At 62.5% G+C, this 17,125-nt stretch overlaps 1 protein-coding gene across 1 annotated transcript; it reads left to right on the top strand.

The window, feature by feature from the left end:
- The first annotated feature begins 1,140 nt into the window (after positions 1–1,140).
- Positions 1,141–13,398, top strand: IHH (Indian hedgehog signaling molecule). The gene is made up of 3 exons (XM_040604603.1): positions 1,141–1,976; positions 7,883–8,144; positions 11,206–13,398. Exons 1-3 carry the CDS (start codon positions 1,674–1,676, stop codon positions 11,865–11,867), a joined length of 1,227 nt encoding a protein of 408 aa, XP_040460537.1. The 5' UTR covers positions 1,141–1,673; the 3' UTR covers positions 11,868–13,398.
- Positions 13,399–17,125: the final 3,727 nt, after the last annotated feature.

The following is a 17,125-nucleotide window of genomic DNA, read 5'->3' as shown; positions in this document are numbered from 1 at the left end:
GTGATGCACAGATAGCTGTGTCCCTTTGGCAGCCCTGGGAAGTCAGGGGCAGGGATGAGGAGCAGTGCTGTGACACATCACCTCTATTCTCTCTGCTGATGCTCTTGAGATGCTCCACTGGAAGGATCAGCTGAGGAGATGTGGAAGTGGGGTGGTCCCAGGCTGCTGGCCAGACCATCTTGCTCTATCATGTACAGGAGCAGCAGGACAGCCTCACCATCCTGCACAGTGGCAGGACTTCACAGAGGCTCTGGGCACCCAAAGCCAATACCAAAACCTCATGGGGATGCCTCTGGCCTGTTGGACGTTGCCTGCAGCTCCTGCAAGGGAAATGGTCCACTGGAGCCACTGGATAGCAGAATCTCAAGCCCATGGGTGCTGCTGGTTCCCCATCCTGCATCCCTCTGACGGGTTGCTTGGTCCTTCTGAGGCCAGCACAGCCCTGCAGCCAGAGCTGGGCATCTGGCGGCTATTCCAGCCTGGCCTCTCTGTGTATCCCTAGGAGTGACCCCATGCCCTGTGCCCACCAAAGAGCTGGCAAGGGGACATCCCTAAAGAGAGTTGGGGGGGAGGGGGGGCATCCCAAGCCACTTCCTCACCTGGGAAGGTGCTAGGGATCCAGAAGGGGTGCAAGCAGAACCATGCTGGACCCCTCCCTGGCACACAGCTGGGGGAGAACTGGGGGGGGCACTGCAAGTCCTCGCTCCTGAAATCAGGGTGTTGTATTTACTTTCCCCTTTTGGCAGCTAGAAGGGGAAGCCCATCCCAGCCCCTCATTGTTGTCTCAGCGAGTTAATCAGATGCCATAATCCTGTTGTGGAAATATCGGGCCTCCCTGGAAACAATGGGGAGCGAGAATATTGTGGTTAAATTTCAACCAGCTGCCTCCCTGCTCTGTTTGATCCCCGCCCGTAGGCCCGGGCCCCTGGCGAGCAGGCGGCGCGGCAGGGGCCGGAGCCCCGGGGGTGCCACCCCGCGCCCACGCCGCCGCGAGGGACCCCCCGCGGGGTGTAGGGTGTGCGGCGGGCCGGGCGCGCCTCGGGGCGGCGGCGGGGCTGCCCCGGGGGGCAGGTGGCGGTGGGCACCCCCGGCGGGGTGGGCTGCGGGCCGCGGGGCTCGGCCGGGGGGAGGAGGCTGCGGGCGGCCCGGGGCAGGTTCCGCGGGGAGGAGGCGAGAGAGGGAGGGCGCTGGGAGGCTGGGACACGGGCAGGGTGCGGTCCTGGCGGTTCCCGGTCCCGGATCTCTTCAATTTCCCCTCTCACTCCTGCCCGGGGAGCGGAGGCAGCGGTGGCTCCGGCTCCGGCTCCAGCCCCGCCGCGCTGACCGCCGGGGCGCAAACCGCGGGGGGCTCCGGCAGCGCCGAGCCCCGCTCCCCGCGCCCCGCAAGCGGCCGCTCGCCTGCCAAAACAAACGGCCCTTCGCTATTTATTGCCGCCGCCGGGCCACGGCAGCTCAGAGCGGGCCGACGCCAGCCCGCCGCACCGGGCAGCCGGAGCGCACCCGCGCCGGGCAGCCGCCGCGCCCCGCCGCCGCCGCCACCGGCACCGGCACCTGCCCGCCGGCTGCGCGCCGCATGGGGAGCCCCGGGGCGGGCGGCGGGAGCGGCGGCCGAGCCTAGCGGGGCCCCCGGAGCCGCCGGTCCCCCGGGCCGCCCCGGGGCCGCCGGGCGCGCCATGAAGCCGGCGCGGCTGCTGCTGCTGCTGAGCGGGTGCGCGCTGCTGCTGGCGCCGGCCGTGCGCGGCTGCGGGCCGGGCAGGGTGGTGGGCAGCCGCCGCCGCCCGCCCCGCAAGCTCATCCCGCTCGCCTACAAGCAGTTCAGCCCTAACGTCCCCGAGAAGACGCTGGGGGCCAGCGGCCGCTACGAGGGCAAGATAGCGCGTAACTCGGAGCGCTTCAAGGAGCTCACGCCCAACTACAACCCCGACATCATCTTCAAGGACGAGGAGAACACCGGCGCCGACCGGCTCATGACCCAGGTACGGCCCCGCCGCCGCCCGCTTCTACCCCCGCACCGGGCATCGGCGGGCACCGGAGCTGCCCGGGAGCGCCCTGCGTCCCGCTGTGCTGCGGCAGCGCAGGCAGCAGCGGGGGACCCGGCGCTGCGGTTTCCCCGTCCTGCCCCGGGCATCCCGGTGCCCGGCTCGGGCTGCCGGCTGTGCGGCGCGGGCATCGCCCTTCGCCGGGCGCTGCAAAGCCTCTGCCCCTTCGGCTGGGCTGGGCGCGCTGGAGCCGGAGCTGGCAGCGCGCTGCTCCTCGGTACGGCAGCACCCTGTGCCCGGGAGGGCAGCACCCTGCCCCGCTGCCCCACGGCACCTGTAGCACCCGTGTCTGCTGCACCCCAACGTGTGCCCTTGTGCCTCCCGAGCTGGCAGCAGCCTGCCCTCTAAGCTGGCAGCAGCCTGCTCTGGTGCCCTCCGAGCCATGCCACACTGCTCCCGACCTGGCAGCACCTTGCCAAACCACCCCCGAGCCGGCAGTGCAGCACCGCATCGTTCCCCCATCGGGCAGCACCCTGCCCCGCTGCACCCATCCTGCCCGTGTCCCTCCACTCTGCCTAGGGGCTGGCAGGGAAGCAGCCTGCCTGTTAGCACCAAGGGACGGCGCAGAGCCCGGTGTGCTGGCCGGGAGGCGAGCAGGCAGAGCCCCGAGCTGGCATCCAGGAGCACCCTAGCTGACCTTGTCCCCACTCTGTCGCCGGAACCCTGTGCAATGCCTCAGTGCCCCCTTTCCCTGTGTGTCTCAGGTGGGATGGGGAAGGGTGCCCGGTGTGGGCTGCTTGCTGCGCACAGGGACGGGAACAACCTGTTACTGCAAATGCCCTGTTGCAGTCAGTTTACAAGTGCCCTGGGCCTGGGGTAAGGCGGGGTGGGGGGGCACAGAGGACGGCAGCGGAGGAGGGGGTGATGCTGAACGAAGGTTACTCTGTGTTTTAATATTGCCAGGAGAATGCCTGAGGGTTTCAGGAATGCAGATAAGGAGCTGCACGGCCTTGCTAAGAAAACTGGCCACCAGCCTCAGCACTGGGTTACAGCCTGAGTGAGCTCCCGGGGGAGGTGGAGGGGAGCCAGGGCTGCTCCGCTGACCACTGCACCCCTCGGTCTGGGGTTGGTGGGTGAGTGAGCACAGGTGTCTGTGGTGGTAGGCACTGAGCGGGGGCTCTGGCCATGGCTTCTGACTGAAATGTTGCTAACAGCGGGAGGAGGAGTTGCTTGGGTGCTGGCTTGACAGCTCTGCAACCCCACATGCCCAGGGGCAGGTCCCTGAGGGCAGGGACCGTGGTCCAGGGTGGTTCTCAGGCTGGGGACTGCAGCAGAGGGACCAAGAGCCCCTGTGAGGCAGCACCAAGCTTGGGGAATTGCACAAAGCATGTTTGCTGGTGACTGGAGCCCTGGGGCTGGGCTGGAGCCTGCATCCCCTGGGGAACAGCTTCAGGGATACTTGAAGAAGCTGTGAGCTCTGCTGGTCTGTGCATTGGGGAAGTGGTTGACATCGTCTTGCTCGAGTTGGAGACAGGAGAGGGTTTCTGGCTGCATTTGCTCTTGAGAGTGCTCCCACCACCAGCCCTAACCCAGCCACAGCTGTCAGCCCCACATTTCTTGCTGTCCTGCTGCCTCGTTGGCAGGGTACCTGGAAGCTCCCTTGTCTTCTTGGGGTACCCAAGTGAGGGCTCTTACCCTGGCCACGATGCATCTGTGCACAGATGGATATCATGGTGCCTTGGACAGCTCTGCAAGGAATTGTCCCCACTGCTGTGGAGGTGGCATGACTTCTGGTAGCCTGCTGCCATCCCACAGCCCTCTAGGCTTGTCCTGTGGCCCCTGGCTGTGGGACATGCCCACAGACACAGGAGCTCTGGCTCTGGCACCATGTCCTGTGTTGCTATGGCTTGGGAAAGGCCATTGACCCAACTCCTTGTCCCTTCCCCCAGTGCACTGGCTTTTACTGCTGTTGACTCACTTCAAACCTGTTTTCTTTCCCCAAGTCCAAGGGTCTGGGTGTCCGAGGCAGCCGGAAGATGTCGCCTGGTTGGGGGGTGGGTAGTGCTGCTCTCTGCCCGCCTTTCCTTTATCGTTTCATCTTCCTCAAGAATTCCAGTGTGTTTGCTCTCACTGGTCCCACTCGGAGGTGCTGAGATAAGGCTGGAGGCAGAGCCCGCCTTACCTCTCCCTAGCAGCCTGGCCCAGGAATGTCCCGGGCCCCTGCCCCCATGAAGTCCCAACCCCAAGCCTCTCCCTAACCCAGCCATCACCCCTTGCAGCCACTGTTGGCCCAACTGGCATGGAGACCTTACTTAGAGTGGTGAGGAATTTCTCATGGAGACCTTGGATAGGACTCTTGGCTTCCTCTGGGAGAAACCTTACCTGGGGGAGGGGAGATGCTAGTGGGAACCCTCTTCTTCTGGCCAGGCTCTGGACATGGAGGTAGCTGTGGCCAAGCACACTCTATCCACAAAGCCTCTGCTGAGACTGTGGTCACACCTGAGTGTCCTGCATACCTCCCCTGAGGTGGCCCTGGAGTCCTTGCTGACTGTGCCCCATCCTAGAGCTGTGCCCTTCCTTCCAGACCTGCTGCCTTCCCTAAAGGCATTTGGCTTCCTCCACAGGACATGATCCTGTCCCCGGTCTGGACAAGGAGGGAGATGCCAGTGTTGGTCAGCGGGGAGAACCCAGCCCAACATTCCCATCGTCTCCACCATGATGTGCGTGGGACAGCATAGAGCCACCCAGGTCAGCATAGTCTGCATGTGGCCTGGGGTGCCCAGTCAACCACGCTACTACAGGGACAAGCTGTGACCCCACACACACTGTCACCAGCCACCTTCCCTCTAAACCCTGTTATATGCCTGTTGCATGGGTTTCAGCTCCTAGCTTGGCACCAGAACAGTGCTGGGGGCACTGAGCCATGGCCAGGGCTCAGTGCCACATGCTTGGACATCTCACTCCAGCCTGGGCCCTGGAGGGCCCATGGGTCATGATGGCATTTCCACATCTTCGCTGTCACCTTGTCACCCCTTCACCCCCAGGCAGGAGGGGGAACTATGCCATGCAGGCAGGCATGGTCACGCTGGTCCCTGAGGATGCTGTAGCCATTTTGGGCTGTGCGTGGGGATGAGGTGGGATCTCCCTGCAGCACCCAGCAAGCACAGACCCTATGGACAGCCCATGCCCACAGGTTTCTTGGTCCCTGCCTACCTGTCTGTGCAGGCAGCAGTGCCCCTGGGCAGGCAGTGCCCATCCCTGTCTGCTCCCTGCCCATCTGTGCCTACTCCCTGCCACCTGTGCCGGCTCCTTGTCCATTGCTGCCTGCTCCTGGCCCATCCCTGGCCATGCCTGCCTGTTGTTGTCTTCCCCCTGCCTCCAGTGCCAGCTCCCTGCCCATCCCCACCTGTTTGCCCTTGCCTATCACTGCCTGCTCCCTATTTATCGTTGCTCATCCCTCCCTGCTCCCTCCTCATACTTGCCTGTTCTTTGCTCATCCATGTCTGCTCCCTGCTTATCGTTGCTCATCCCTCCCTGCTCCCTCCTCATACTTGCCTTTTTGCCCATCCATGCCTGCTCCCTGCTCGCTGCTGCCCGGTCCACTCGCGCCTGCTCCCTACCCGTTAGTACTTGCTCCCTTCCCGACCCTCCGTGCCTGTCCCTGCCTGCTTACTGCCCGTCGCTGCCTGCTCCCTGCCCACCCGTGCCTGCTCCCCTCGCGCTGGTACCTGCTCCCTGCCGGTCCCTGCCGGTCCCTGCCCGCGCTCTGACACCTGCTGGCCACCGAAGGCACAGGCATTGCCGCCGGTACCGGCAGCCCGGGGGCAGGGTGCCCCGGGCCCTGCCCGCCGCTGTGCGCCCGGCCGGGCAGGGGAGGGGGAGGTGGGACCCTTGGGATGGGGTTGCGCTGGGGAACGCACATGCAGGGGGCGCGGTAGCCCAGGTGGGTCCCACTAGGAAAGGGTGGCCCTGCCCCGGCGTCTGGTGGCAGGCAGTGGGACAGGGGTTGGAGGATCTCGCTGTCTGTGTGTGGGCAGGGTGCCCTTGGAGGGCAGAAGGGGCCGGCAGTGAGGGCACGAGGGGTGCCCAGAGCAGGGTGCTGGCGTGGGAGCAGCAAGGGGACACCTGGAATGATGGCTGAAGGATGCAGGGGACCATCGGGGACTCCCTGCCTGCCTCCAGCCCTGAAACCCCTTACTACCTTTCTCTGTGGGGTCCTCGTGGGGCTGGGGACCTTGAGAGCTGCTTGTGCCATGTGCCAAGTGGCACCATGGTGGTGTTGAACGGGGACAAAAGTCACTCCCTTCCCTCCTTCTCCTTCCCTCACCTGGCAACTATTTGTCCAACACCTTCCTGGCTTATCTCCCCACACCCAGAGAGCCCTGGGCTGAGGGCAGAGGTGCTCCACCACCTCATGCAGGGCAAAGGCTTGCCTGGCACTTCCCAGGGCCTGGACTCTGCCAAGTGCAAGCGAGTTTTCCTGAGAGTGGTAGCATCTACCTTCCTGGGATGGGAGCAGGTGCCTGGGGATGGGGTGAAGGCCTATGTTTTAGGGGAGCAGTTGGGCAGTTTCCTGTTGGAAGCAGTGCTGGAGCATTTCTGAGCCTGGAGGTGTACCTGGCATCAGTTTTATAGCCCTGGCTCATGCTCAGCATGACTGTTTCTCACATCCCATGGTGGGAAGTTCCAGCACTGGGGTGGGCATCACACAAAAATGTCCCCTGCAGTGGATGGTTTTCAGGCTGCTGCCCAGCTATTTCATTTAATGTTTCCCAGGGCTAGCCTCATGTGTGACCGTGAATACTCTGTCCTTCACTCTGATTTTGTAGTGCTCTCCAGGACTCCCCAGCGTCTCCTTTCCAGGCTGCACAGTCCTAGTCCATTCACCTGGTTTTGCATAGAAGCTCCCGTATTGCTTTCCATACACATTTTCTAGCTCTCCTCCATCCCTTCTGCAGCACGGGAAGGGACCCTGAAGTGTGGGCTGTACTTTTGCAAGCCAAGCATGCAAGGGCTTGGTCCCTCCTTGAGATGCAGCTGTGGCTGGGGGAAGCAGGCAGCGCAAGGCGAGGCAGGGAGGGCTGTGGCACAGGCTGTGGCTGGCATCCCTCTGGTTGCTGGGGAGCACTGCGGCAGGGGGGACAAGGCAGGGCAGTTTCCTTGCTTGTGTGACCTCTGGGACCACTGGGTGTGGGGCTTTTAGGATCTGCTGCTGTTCTTCAGCCCTGGCTTTTCAGCCCTTGTGGCAGGGAGAGGTGGAGGGGGCTTCACCCTACATCCTTTTTGCTCCAGTGCCACAGAGCTCTTGGGCAGGTTTTGCACTTCCTACGTGAGCAGGGGCTGGATGAAGCTGTGAGACTGCCCAGTACCATGTCCTTGTGCCTCAGGACTTGAGGAGTGATACCAAGCAGAGCTGTGCTGAGGACTGGGCAGGTTGTTTCATTTGTGCTTTGGGACAGTGCTGGGCACCCTGAGGAATCCTCCCAGCCAGGAGGCAGCAGGGTCTCAGCTTGTGAATCCTCCTTCTGTGAGCTGGGAGCCCTTGGGGCAGTGCTAGCACAGGGCAGATGTCCTTTGAGCAGAATGGGTGTTTCACCCCAGCCCAGGCTGTGCTGCCCAACAGGCTCTCCAGTGAGCCAGGAACTGGGGGAGAGATGGAGGCGATGGGTACCCTGCTGGGAGATGCTGTGAGAAATGGTGGGGTATCAGGCACTGTGGGGAATCTGTGGGGCATGGGAAGGACAAAGCACTTCATGTTCTCAGATCTTCCTCTGCTGGACCAGCCCCCAGAGGGTCTGAGGACCCAGAGAGGCTTCATGGAAGCATGGTGGGATACCTGCCAACCAGGCAGCTAACCCCCAACTCCAAAAGGCTTTTACTGACTCTGCTCCTCTGCCCTGCAGCGCTGCAAGGACCGCTTGAATTCCCTGGCCATCTCCGTTATGAATCAGTGGCCAGGGGTGAAGCTGAGGGTGACAGAGGGCTGGGACGAGGATGGGCACCACTCAGAGGAGTCACTGCATTACGAGGGCCGAGCCGTGGACATCACGACATCGGATCGGGACCGCAACAAGTACGGCATGCTGGCTCGCCTGGCTGTGGAGGCTGGCTTCGATTGGGTCTACTATGAGTCCAAAGCGCACATCCACTGCTCCGTCAAGTCAGGTAAGGCCAGTGGGAGCAGTGAGCAGGGCCCCCGTTGCAGTACGCCTGGGGAGCCTGACTGGCTGGGTAGGGTGCTCCTGGGGGGTGCTGGCTCTCCCAGAAAGATTTCCCTATCTGGGGCAGTCAGGTGGGGAGTGAGTCACGCAACCTGTGGCCAGCAGTGCCATGGGGCAAATTCCCCATCTAGCTTGCACGGGTTTGCATCCAGACCTACCCTCTCTACCCTCCTTTTCTTGCCCCACATCCTCTTCTCCCCATGGCTGTCCCCCCAGTCTGCCCGTCGCATCTGTCTCCCCTGTCTCTGCCCTTGCTCTCCCTCAGTGCCCAGCTGCTCACGCTCAGCCCCATCCAGCCGTGTCCTCCACCGCCAGCTGCTCTTGAGCTCCTGCATCTGTCGGGCCCTGGCTGGCAGGGGCTGGGGGCAGGGACACGCGCCAGGGTGCCCTGGGATCAGCTCTGCGCGGAGGGGAGCAGAGCTGGGGGGTGCTGGGGGCAGAGGCAGCCGGACTGGAATGAGGGTTGCTATCGTCGCCGGGGTGTTCGCGGTGCAGTGCGGGGGTGGGGGGGCCGCGTTCAGGCCCTGCTCGGGGCCGGGACTGCGTGGGGTGCAAGGGTCGCCCCCGGCCCGGGGAGCAGCCGCCCTGCCTGGGCTGCCGCAGCGCCGGGCCCCGCGCAGCCGGGCGGCAGAGGGCAGCAGCGCCCCGCGCACCGCACCGGCCCCGCCGCGCTCCCGCCGCGGCCGCACGCCCAAGGGGCCGCGCTGCTGCCGCCGCCCGCGGACCCGTGTGGCGGCAGGGTGGGAGGGCTCTGCTGGTGCGTGGGCTTGCGTGGGCACAGCGGCGGCCTCAGCGGCTATACACACACACCCCGGCACCGTGCGGAGAGCGGTGCGGGCACACAGCGCCCTTGCACACGCGCACACACGCACAGGGAGAGGCTGCGCTGCCCGCCCATGCCCTCGCACCCGTGGGTCACACGCCGTGCCGTGGCGGTGCCGGGGCTGGTGCTGTCACGCATCTTTTGTCCCCGGGCTCGGCTCCCACCACACTCTGCCTGTCCTACCGCCCTAGCCCGCGGCCAGCGGCCTGACACCCCCCGACGCCAGCCTGCCCCCCCCGCGCTGACCCGCTCCCCGTGCCGATGCCAGGACGGGCGCAACGCCAGCCGGTGATGGAGGTGGGGCGACTGCGCCGCAGAGAGGGAGCAACGCGCCCCAGAAGAAGAGAGACAAAGCGTGGGCGAAGGACCAGGGCTCCCATGTCCCAGGGCACCCTGAGGGGGTGGCCAGAGGAGTGGGGCCAGGCTCTGAAGCAAGGACCATAACCCCAGAACCTCTTGGGGCTGGCCAGAGGAGTGGGGCAGTGCCCCTGGAGAAGGATGGAGGCTCTTGAATCCTGGGATGCTTCCCTGGACCAACTGAAGAGGGATGCCGTGGCCCAGGAAGCAGACTGGGGCCCTGAGGCCCTGGAGGGTTTCTGGAGACCAGCCACAGCCCCCTTGCTCCCACAGCAGCTCCCTGGGGCTCTGAGTCCTCTGTATTTATCCCCAAGGCCATGGGGAGCCCAAGGGTGCGTGGTGGAGGCTGTGGGGCACATATCCAGACCCCCACAGAGCTATGTACAGAGGGCAGCCGGGCTGCCCCTGCCTCTTAGTAAATGGCTTTTATTTTTGTATAGATGGCCACATGGCCTGTTGTATGTGTTGCGTCTCCTCGGGTTCCCCCCTGGCACCCGCGCACCCCTCCTTGCCCAGTGCCTGTGCCCCCCACTTCTGCCAGGTGCCCTCTTGTCCTTCTGCCAGCCCCTCCCCACAGCTCTGCCACCTGCCTGGGGATACGGGGTGCAGGATTTGGGACCTGCCTCCGGGGCAGGCATGGGGCGGGCACTGCACCTCATCTGAGCAATAAAAGGATTCTGTCCGAGAGATGGATGCCTCTCTTCATGGGCCTGGGGGCTGGGGTTTGGCTCTAACCAAAGTGGGGGAGTGATGGGGGGCAGTGTCATCTGGGTGGGGACACTCAGGAATTAGATGAGGGCCCAGAGAACGGCTGGGAGCTCGAGGCTGGGACCATGCAGGGCCAGGAGCAGGACCATACATGAGGTGTCCTCGGCAAATGGTGGGAGGGCATCATATAGACACAGAGATGGGTGTTGCTGGGGCTTGGGGGACCAGGGCTGCTGTGGAAGCTGAACATCATTGCTTGGGAAGCCAGGGTTCACCTACTAAGTGCCAGGATGGGCCCCTGGATACACTTGGTGACTTGCTGCATCTTTTCATCTGGGGAGGAGTAAGAGCACTGTGCCACCATCCCAAGGGAAAAGCCTCAGAGAGTTTGGGTGCTTTACTCTGTGACAAACACTAGTGAAGCCCTGCCCAGGAAGCTGGTGGCCTTTGCCTGATGATGGCCACAAGCTGTGAAATCTCCCTGCAGCTCAGAGAGGGGGTTGGCTGGCATTATCAGTGCAGGGACGAGCAGGCGAGAGAAAGGAGCAGGGCTGCAGCATGGAGTGGAGGCGTGCTGTGATGCTGGGGGAGGGTGCTACACCCTGTGCCGTTCCTTGTAGCGTCCTCCCCAGGAGTACCCAAGCCCACCACTGCAGGGAAAAGGGATTCTGGGAGCATGCAGAATGCGACCAGGCACTCTGCTCCTCAGCCTTGCACCAGCTCAAGGCTCTGCCTCCTCTCTTTGGAGCTTTGGGTGCCCCCTGGCACTGCCTTGCACATTTGAGGCTGTGGCTGTGCCCCGCTGCCCCTGCCAGGCAGATTTCGGGACCTGGCTCTGCAGAGTAGTCCCAGCACTGTGGCACCAGAGTGGGGAGTAGGTGCTGCTGTGCAAGGCTCGAGCCCCCAGCTGCCACCCCCAGTGAGACAGTGGCTGGGGGAGCAGGCACCAAAGCAGGCTGGATTGATGGCTGGGAGTGTGTAGGGTACATGCACGTTGGTGATGCCAGGAATGGGTTACCCCTGGGTGGACAGCCTGGGAGGGTCTCTGCATTGTGGAAGGGTGATACTGGGGGTCTGGCAGATGGGTAACCCTCCTGTCCTCTCTCTCCCCATGCAGAGCACTCAGCCGCTGCGAAGACGGGGGGCTGCTTCCCTGGGCGGGCACTGGCGACGCTAGAGGATGGTGCCCAGACTCCACTGTGGGCACTGCGCCCAGGCCAGCGGGTGCTGGCAATGGATGGGACCGGCAGGCCCACATACAGCGACTTCCTGGCTTTCCTGGACAAGGACCCCCATACCCTCACCTCCTTCCATGTCATCGAGACGCGGGAGCCACCCCGACGCCTGGTCCTGACACCCACCCACCTGCTCTTTGTGGCCGAGAATGCCTCGGCGCCTGCCACCCACTTCCGTCCCACCTTTGCCAGCCATGTGCACCCTGGACATTTTGTGCTAGTGGCAGTGGTGGGGGGCGGCTTGCAGCCTGCTGAGGTGGTAGAGGTGTGGGACCGGAGGGACGTGGGAGCCTATGCCCCGCTGACACGCCATGGGACGTTGGTGGTGGATGGCGTGGTGGCCTCGTGCTTTGCCCTAGTGCAGGAGCAACATCTGGCGCAGCTGGCCTTCTGGCCACTCCGGCTCTACCATAGCCTAGTGGGGTGGCCAGGGGTGCAGGGGGACGGTGTGCACTGGTACTCGGGGCTGCTTTACCGCTTGGGCAGACTGCTTCTGCCCCCTGAGAGCTTCCACCCACTGGGGGTACCCCAGATGGAGAGCTGAGGGTGCACCCCAGCTGCAGCCAGTGCTGCTGGTGGAGGTGGTGGCTGCGGGGCGGCTCACCAGGGGCCAGCACCCCCTCCCAAACCTGGGTGCCCATGGGGACCTGCCTCCAGCCCTGCCTGCTCGAGGCACAGCCACCTCCTGGTTGGGGGGCACTGGGGTTCCCCGGTGTGCCTCCTCCATGCCCACCGCCCCCTCCTCACCCTCTGTTCCTGGGGGCAGGGAGGAGGCGCGAAGGGTTCCCCCATGGACATGGGGGTGCCCCCGGCTGGATCCACATGCTGCTATTTGTGTGTGTGTGTGTAATGTGCGTGTGCGTGTGCAGAATCAGCTAATGACAGAGGTCTGATAGATAACGGGGAGCGGGAAGGGAGCCCCTAGCTGCAGGCTGCTCCCGCGGGGCTCCCAGTCTGCCTGCACCCAAGCAGGACCCTTTGCTGGGCAGCCTGGGTGGAAGGGTAGGCAATGCCATTACCATCCCAAGGACGTGGCAACTGGGAGGAGGGTGACCCAGGTACTGGGACTGTGCCTTACCCTTAGCCCTGACTGGGGGTGCAGGAGGCACCCAAAACCAGCCCCTGTATGCTTGGGGTGCCCAAGCAGTGGCAGGGCTGGAGGGGCTTACATGGCTCTGGCACAAGACCCCTGGCTTGATGCCATGAGTGCTGCTGGAGCAAGAGACTGGGGAGCGGGACCCCAAGCTCTGTCCAAAGCCAGCACCATAGCCACCTGGCCAGGCATGCCCATGGGGACACTGTGATGGCATGGGGGGCTATGGAGGCGGGCATGCAGGCAGGAGGATGTGAGTGCCAGCCAAGCATGGGCATACACTGGTGGGAGCAAGGGTGGGGAGAGCCAGGGCTGCAGCTCCAGCCTGCCAGAGCCAGGGGAAGGAAAGCTGCTGGGTAGAAAGTGCTCCCTCCCTTGCCTTCCCAACATCCTGCCCTGAGCTGGCTCAGCCCAAAGACATGCCTTTCCCACCCCAAAGCTAAAACGTTCCCCAAGCTCCAGACCCTCCCTGGCCTGACCTCCCAGACCCCCCCCAGCACCGCAAACCCTCAGGGTAACTCATTGCTGCTCATCTGCTCCCGGGACCTGGGGGGAGTCCCATCAGAGCTGCAGCCACAGTCGTCCCCCCCAGAATCCTAGCTAGACCCTCAGCCTCTCCTGGCTCCACGTTAGCAGAGGTGAGGGCATTGTGGGGGGAATGTGACCCATGTCCCTCCTGCAGCATCACGCATCTTTATTTATTTATCTGCTCTTTGTATGTACCATAGATGGGAGGCAGCGTGGGCACGTACAGGGTAAGACGGGAGCGGGTGGGGGGAAAGCTGTTTTGGGGGGGGTGATATTTTTTTTTTTAACAAAAGCAGAAATTATTTAAAGATTATTTTAAAGCACAGTTTTTATGGTGATTGTTGTCCAGGGCGAAGTGAGAGTGTGAGCACAGCCAATGGCAGGTATATTTTTGTCTTCACTGGATGTACTTTTCCTGGTTGGAGACACAGCCCAATAAATCCATCGTCTCCTAGGTGGGAGCTCTGACCTCTGGTGTGGGGAGGGCAGGCAGGGATTGGAAACACTTACTGCCCATCATAAACAGGGCAGACAGGCCTAGAGGGCATCTTGCATTTGTTTAGGAATCTTTCTCTGGCAAGATTTGGCCACCCTGGTGCCCCCCACGTGTAAGGGGCAAGCTCTCCCTACCCACTGCCCCATACTTGGGGGAAGTGGGCAGCTGGAGGCTGTGGGAGTGACCCAGCCTATATGGGACCAAGCTGTCATTGGGGCTGCCTTGAAACTAGGGCAAGCAGGGCAGGATGTAGGAAGGACGGTCACCATGGGACTGTCAGGGACACCTCTCCGTCGCAGTCTCTGTCACCCCAGCACCTGGTTGTGCTGGGACACCCTTGCCCACCATCTCCATCACCACAACACCCACTAACCCAGCGCTTCTGGAGAAGGTGTTCCCCTTACCCTGTACACTGGGTTTCCAATGCCGTTAGCACTAGTCACTGCTGGCTGTGTCCCCTCACCCCTTGCCAGCCCTGTCCCCCCTCCACCCCATACCCAAGCCAGCAGAAGGCAAGACCACCAGCCAGCACCCCACACAACATCCCCATCCCCATCCCACCCACGCACCTCTCTGTGAACTCCCTGCCCCATCTCCAGGCTGTCCTGCCCTGGTCTCCTGGGGCGGGGGGCTGGCAGTGGGGTCCCACCAGGGCTTTCCCTGGACCCCACAGCATGGTGAGTGCGGAGCAATTCGGCAGCAAGCTGTCAGCAAGAGCCCTCCTCACCGTGGCTAATTTAAGGGCTCTGCGAGGCGGCTGAGCTAATTTAATTAGGTTCTTATTACAGAGAAGGACAAATTGGTCCCCGGGGGGGCCACGGGGTCAGGCTTTCGAGAGGCGCTTTATGGAGTGAAATTTCAATCAGGCTGCCGTCGCTGGCACGGCAGGGGGAGCCAAAGGCAGGGGATGCGTGTGGGGAGGATGTGCCCTTTGGGGTGCCCCATGGTGCTGTGGGAAGCCCATCTCCAGGCCCAGGTTTTTAGGGTATCGGTGAGAATGGGGGAACAGTTCTTCGCCCCATTAGGAGGATGCTGCAGGCTATTAGGGGGCTGCTTTGGGGTGGAAGCAGGGAAAATGGGGGGATCCTGCCCAGGGCAGTGAGAGGAAGGGTGGACACCCATAAATAAGATTCTGGGGTCTTTCTGAATCCTCATTAACTTTCCCCTGGCTCCATAAAGCCCCATGACGAGGATGGTGAGGACAAAATAATGTCCAGCTGACAGACAGGACTTACGGGGGGCTCTTCCTTCACTGAACGTCCCTCCCTCTTTTGTCACTCTGCCCCAGGAGAGCCAGGTCAGCCTGGGGGCTGCCCCACTGCTTGTGGGCACCTGAAGCAGCCCCATCTCCCAGGGTGCCAGTCCCGGGTGGGGAGGTCTCACCAGGGTCCCGGCTGGGTGGTGATGGATGGGGATGTTGGTGGGTGGCCGGCAGAAGGGACACGCTGGAGGGTACCACAATGGATGGTCTCTCCATCAATTTGTCCTCATTACCATGTGAATGGTGGGCGGGAGGGAGAGGAAGGGCATGTGGTGGCAGGAGAAACCCCCCACATGCTCCCATCTGGGGTAGTGTGCCGCCCCCCCTCATCCCTCCAGCCCTGTCTGGACATGTTAAACCAGCGCTAATACCCCCCGGCCCCAAATTCAGGGGAGGAGACGTACCACCCCCTATTCAGAGCCTTGAAAAGGCTACAGGGTCCAGCGCTGTTAACAAGGGGGAACACTGTTCCCGTCCCCGCCTCTCCCGTCTGTCCCTCATCCTGTGGCCTTCTGCCGTGGCAGCGCCAGCCAAGCCCGCTCCTGTCCCCAGACTGGCATGCTGGGTGCTCTGGTCCTGGCAAGGCGAGGGGCATCGGAGAGCGGGAATGGAGCACCCTGAAAGCATCTCATGTTTGTGGGGAGCTGCACCCTTGAGTAGCATGGGCTGGAGATGACAGCAGGGTGGGGATCCTGCAGGACTCTAAGACAAAACCTTCCCCACAGAGCGGGGAATATCTTCGGGCAAGGAGGTGGCTTGTCTGGGAGCTCTGGGTCCAATCAGATCCCCAGTGCCTGGGCTGTGATGGTGATGGGGGCTTCACCCCAAAATATCTGGGCTTGTGAGCATTGATGCAGCAGGTTACGGGGATCCTCCTCCCAGTGGGAGCAGACCAACCCATAGCTGCCCCCCCTGAAAAGCCCAGGAGAGGCTGCCCAGCCCAGCTCAGCACCACACATTGCCAGCCAGCGTGTGCCCACAGAAGGAGCCTCTCACTCGCATTAGCTTAATGGCTTTTTGGAGTGATGCTGCTCCAGGGGCAGGGGCAGGACCCTGCTCTCTGCAGAGCTGTTGTCGGGGTGGGGGGTGGGGGGTGGGGGGCGCAGTGCTCTGGCCCCAAGTCCACAGGAGCCCCAGGAGGGTGTGTGGTGTGGGCTGTGGAGCTCATCCCACGCCCCCAACGCCTCCAGCATCTCCCCCTCTGCCCTAAGCCCCCACCTCCTGTCCCTCTCTCAACTGCCGCATGTGTGTGGGGACAGCATTGGGAGCACCCCCTCCATTACAGGGACTGCCCCTCCACAAAGCCTCTCTGCCTGCACTTGGCAGCTTGCCTCCGGGCAGAGATGGAGGTGCTTTTAGCAGGCAGCAGCCTCTGGGAGTCACACCACAGCCCTCTGTGCCTGTACAGACACAGCCAGACACACACACACATCCACTTCCTACACATACCTTTATCCCCTGGACACACACATGCCCACCATCTCACCAGTCAGGTTTGGACACCTTCTGGTTCTCGGTATCGCCACCCAATTCCCCCAAATTACTGCCTTTCTAGCCTGGATACTTCATATTCCAGGCAATGCCCGGAGCACCCATGTGTCTCTGTATGCCCACCTTTCCCTTCCTGTATCCCCACCTTGGTCAGCAGGACCCACCCAGCACCTGCTGTGGGTCCCCACTGCAGGGCAGACAGAGCTGGAGGTGATGCTGGTGGTTCCCCACCCCCCGTACAAAGAAGGGGAAGGCAGAGGTGGTTGGGGACCACGCCGGGGGTCTGGCAGCAGGCATCAGCTGTTACCTCGTACACTATCCCAGTATGAGATGGGGGGCTTCCAGCGCCACGAGGTCAGCTAGCAGGATACGGACACATAGGAAACCCTGCAGCCATCCAGTGCTGACTTCCACGAGTGGCTCTGGGGTGCCCCAGGTGTTGGGACAGGGGCTGTGTCAGTATGCACCCAGGCACAGGGGACAAGTAAGAATCTAATCAGGATCTTTTTCCTTAATAAATCATTCGTCAATCCAACGCCCTCCCTCCTGCTCTAATAACTCCCAGCACTGGGCCTCACAGCCACAACAATGCAGCTAATGGAACGATTTATTTTCATAATGGTGCTGGTGGGGAGAAGGGACGGCCAGGGTGGGGGCAGCACGCTCCGGGGCAGGAGTTTCTAATTAGTGAATGAAATTTGATGTAAGGCTGGAGGAAGATGGATTCGCTGCCTGACAAGGGGCCTTTCAGCTCATCAAAGTGCCTGAACAGGGAGGTAAATTAAATTATTTCTAATTCTTCACTAACCTCCAGGGAGTCACCCTTCCACCAGCAAAAGGTGGGTCCCTTGCTGAAAAGAAGAGATGCTTGAAGGACTGAGGTTGAGTGGAAGGGGCCGGTCTCTGTGAAGGGATGGGGCTGACAGGATGGGG

The sequence above is a fragment of the Falco naumanni genome, chromosome 8 (assembly GCF_017639655.2).
Source record: "Falco naumanni isolate bFalNau1 chromosome 8, bFalNau1.pat, whole genome shotgun sequence".
Classification (NCBI taxonomy): Eukaryota; Metazoa; Chordata; class Aves; order Falconiformes; family Falconidae; genus Falco; species Falco naumanni.
The sequence above is the reverse complement of the archived record's forward strand: the minus strand, read 5'-3'. Positions and strand labels throughout refer to the sequence as shown.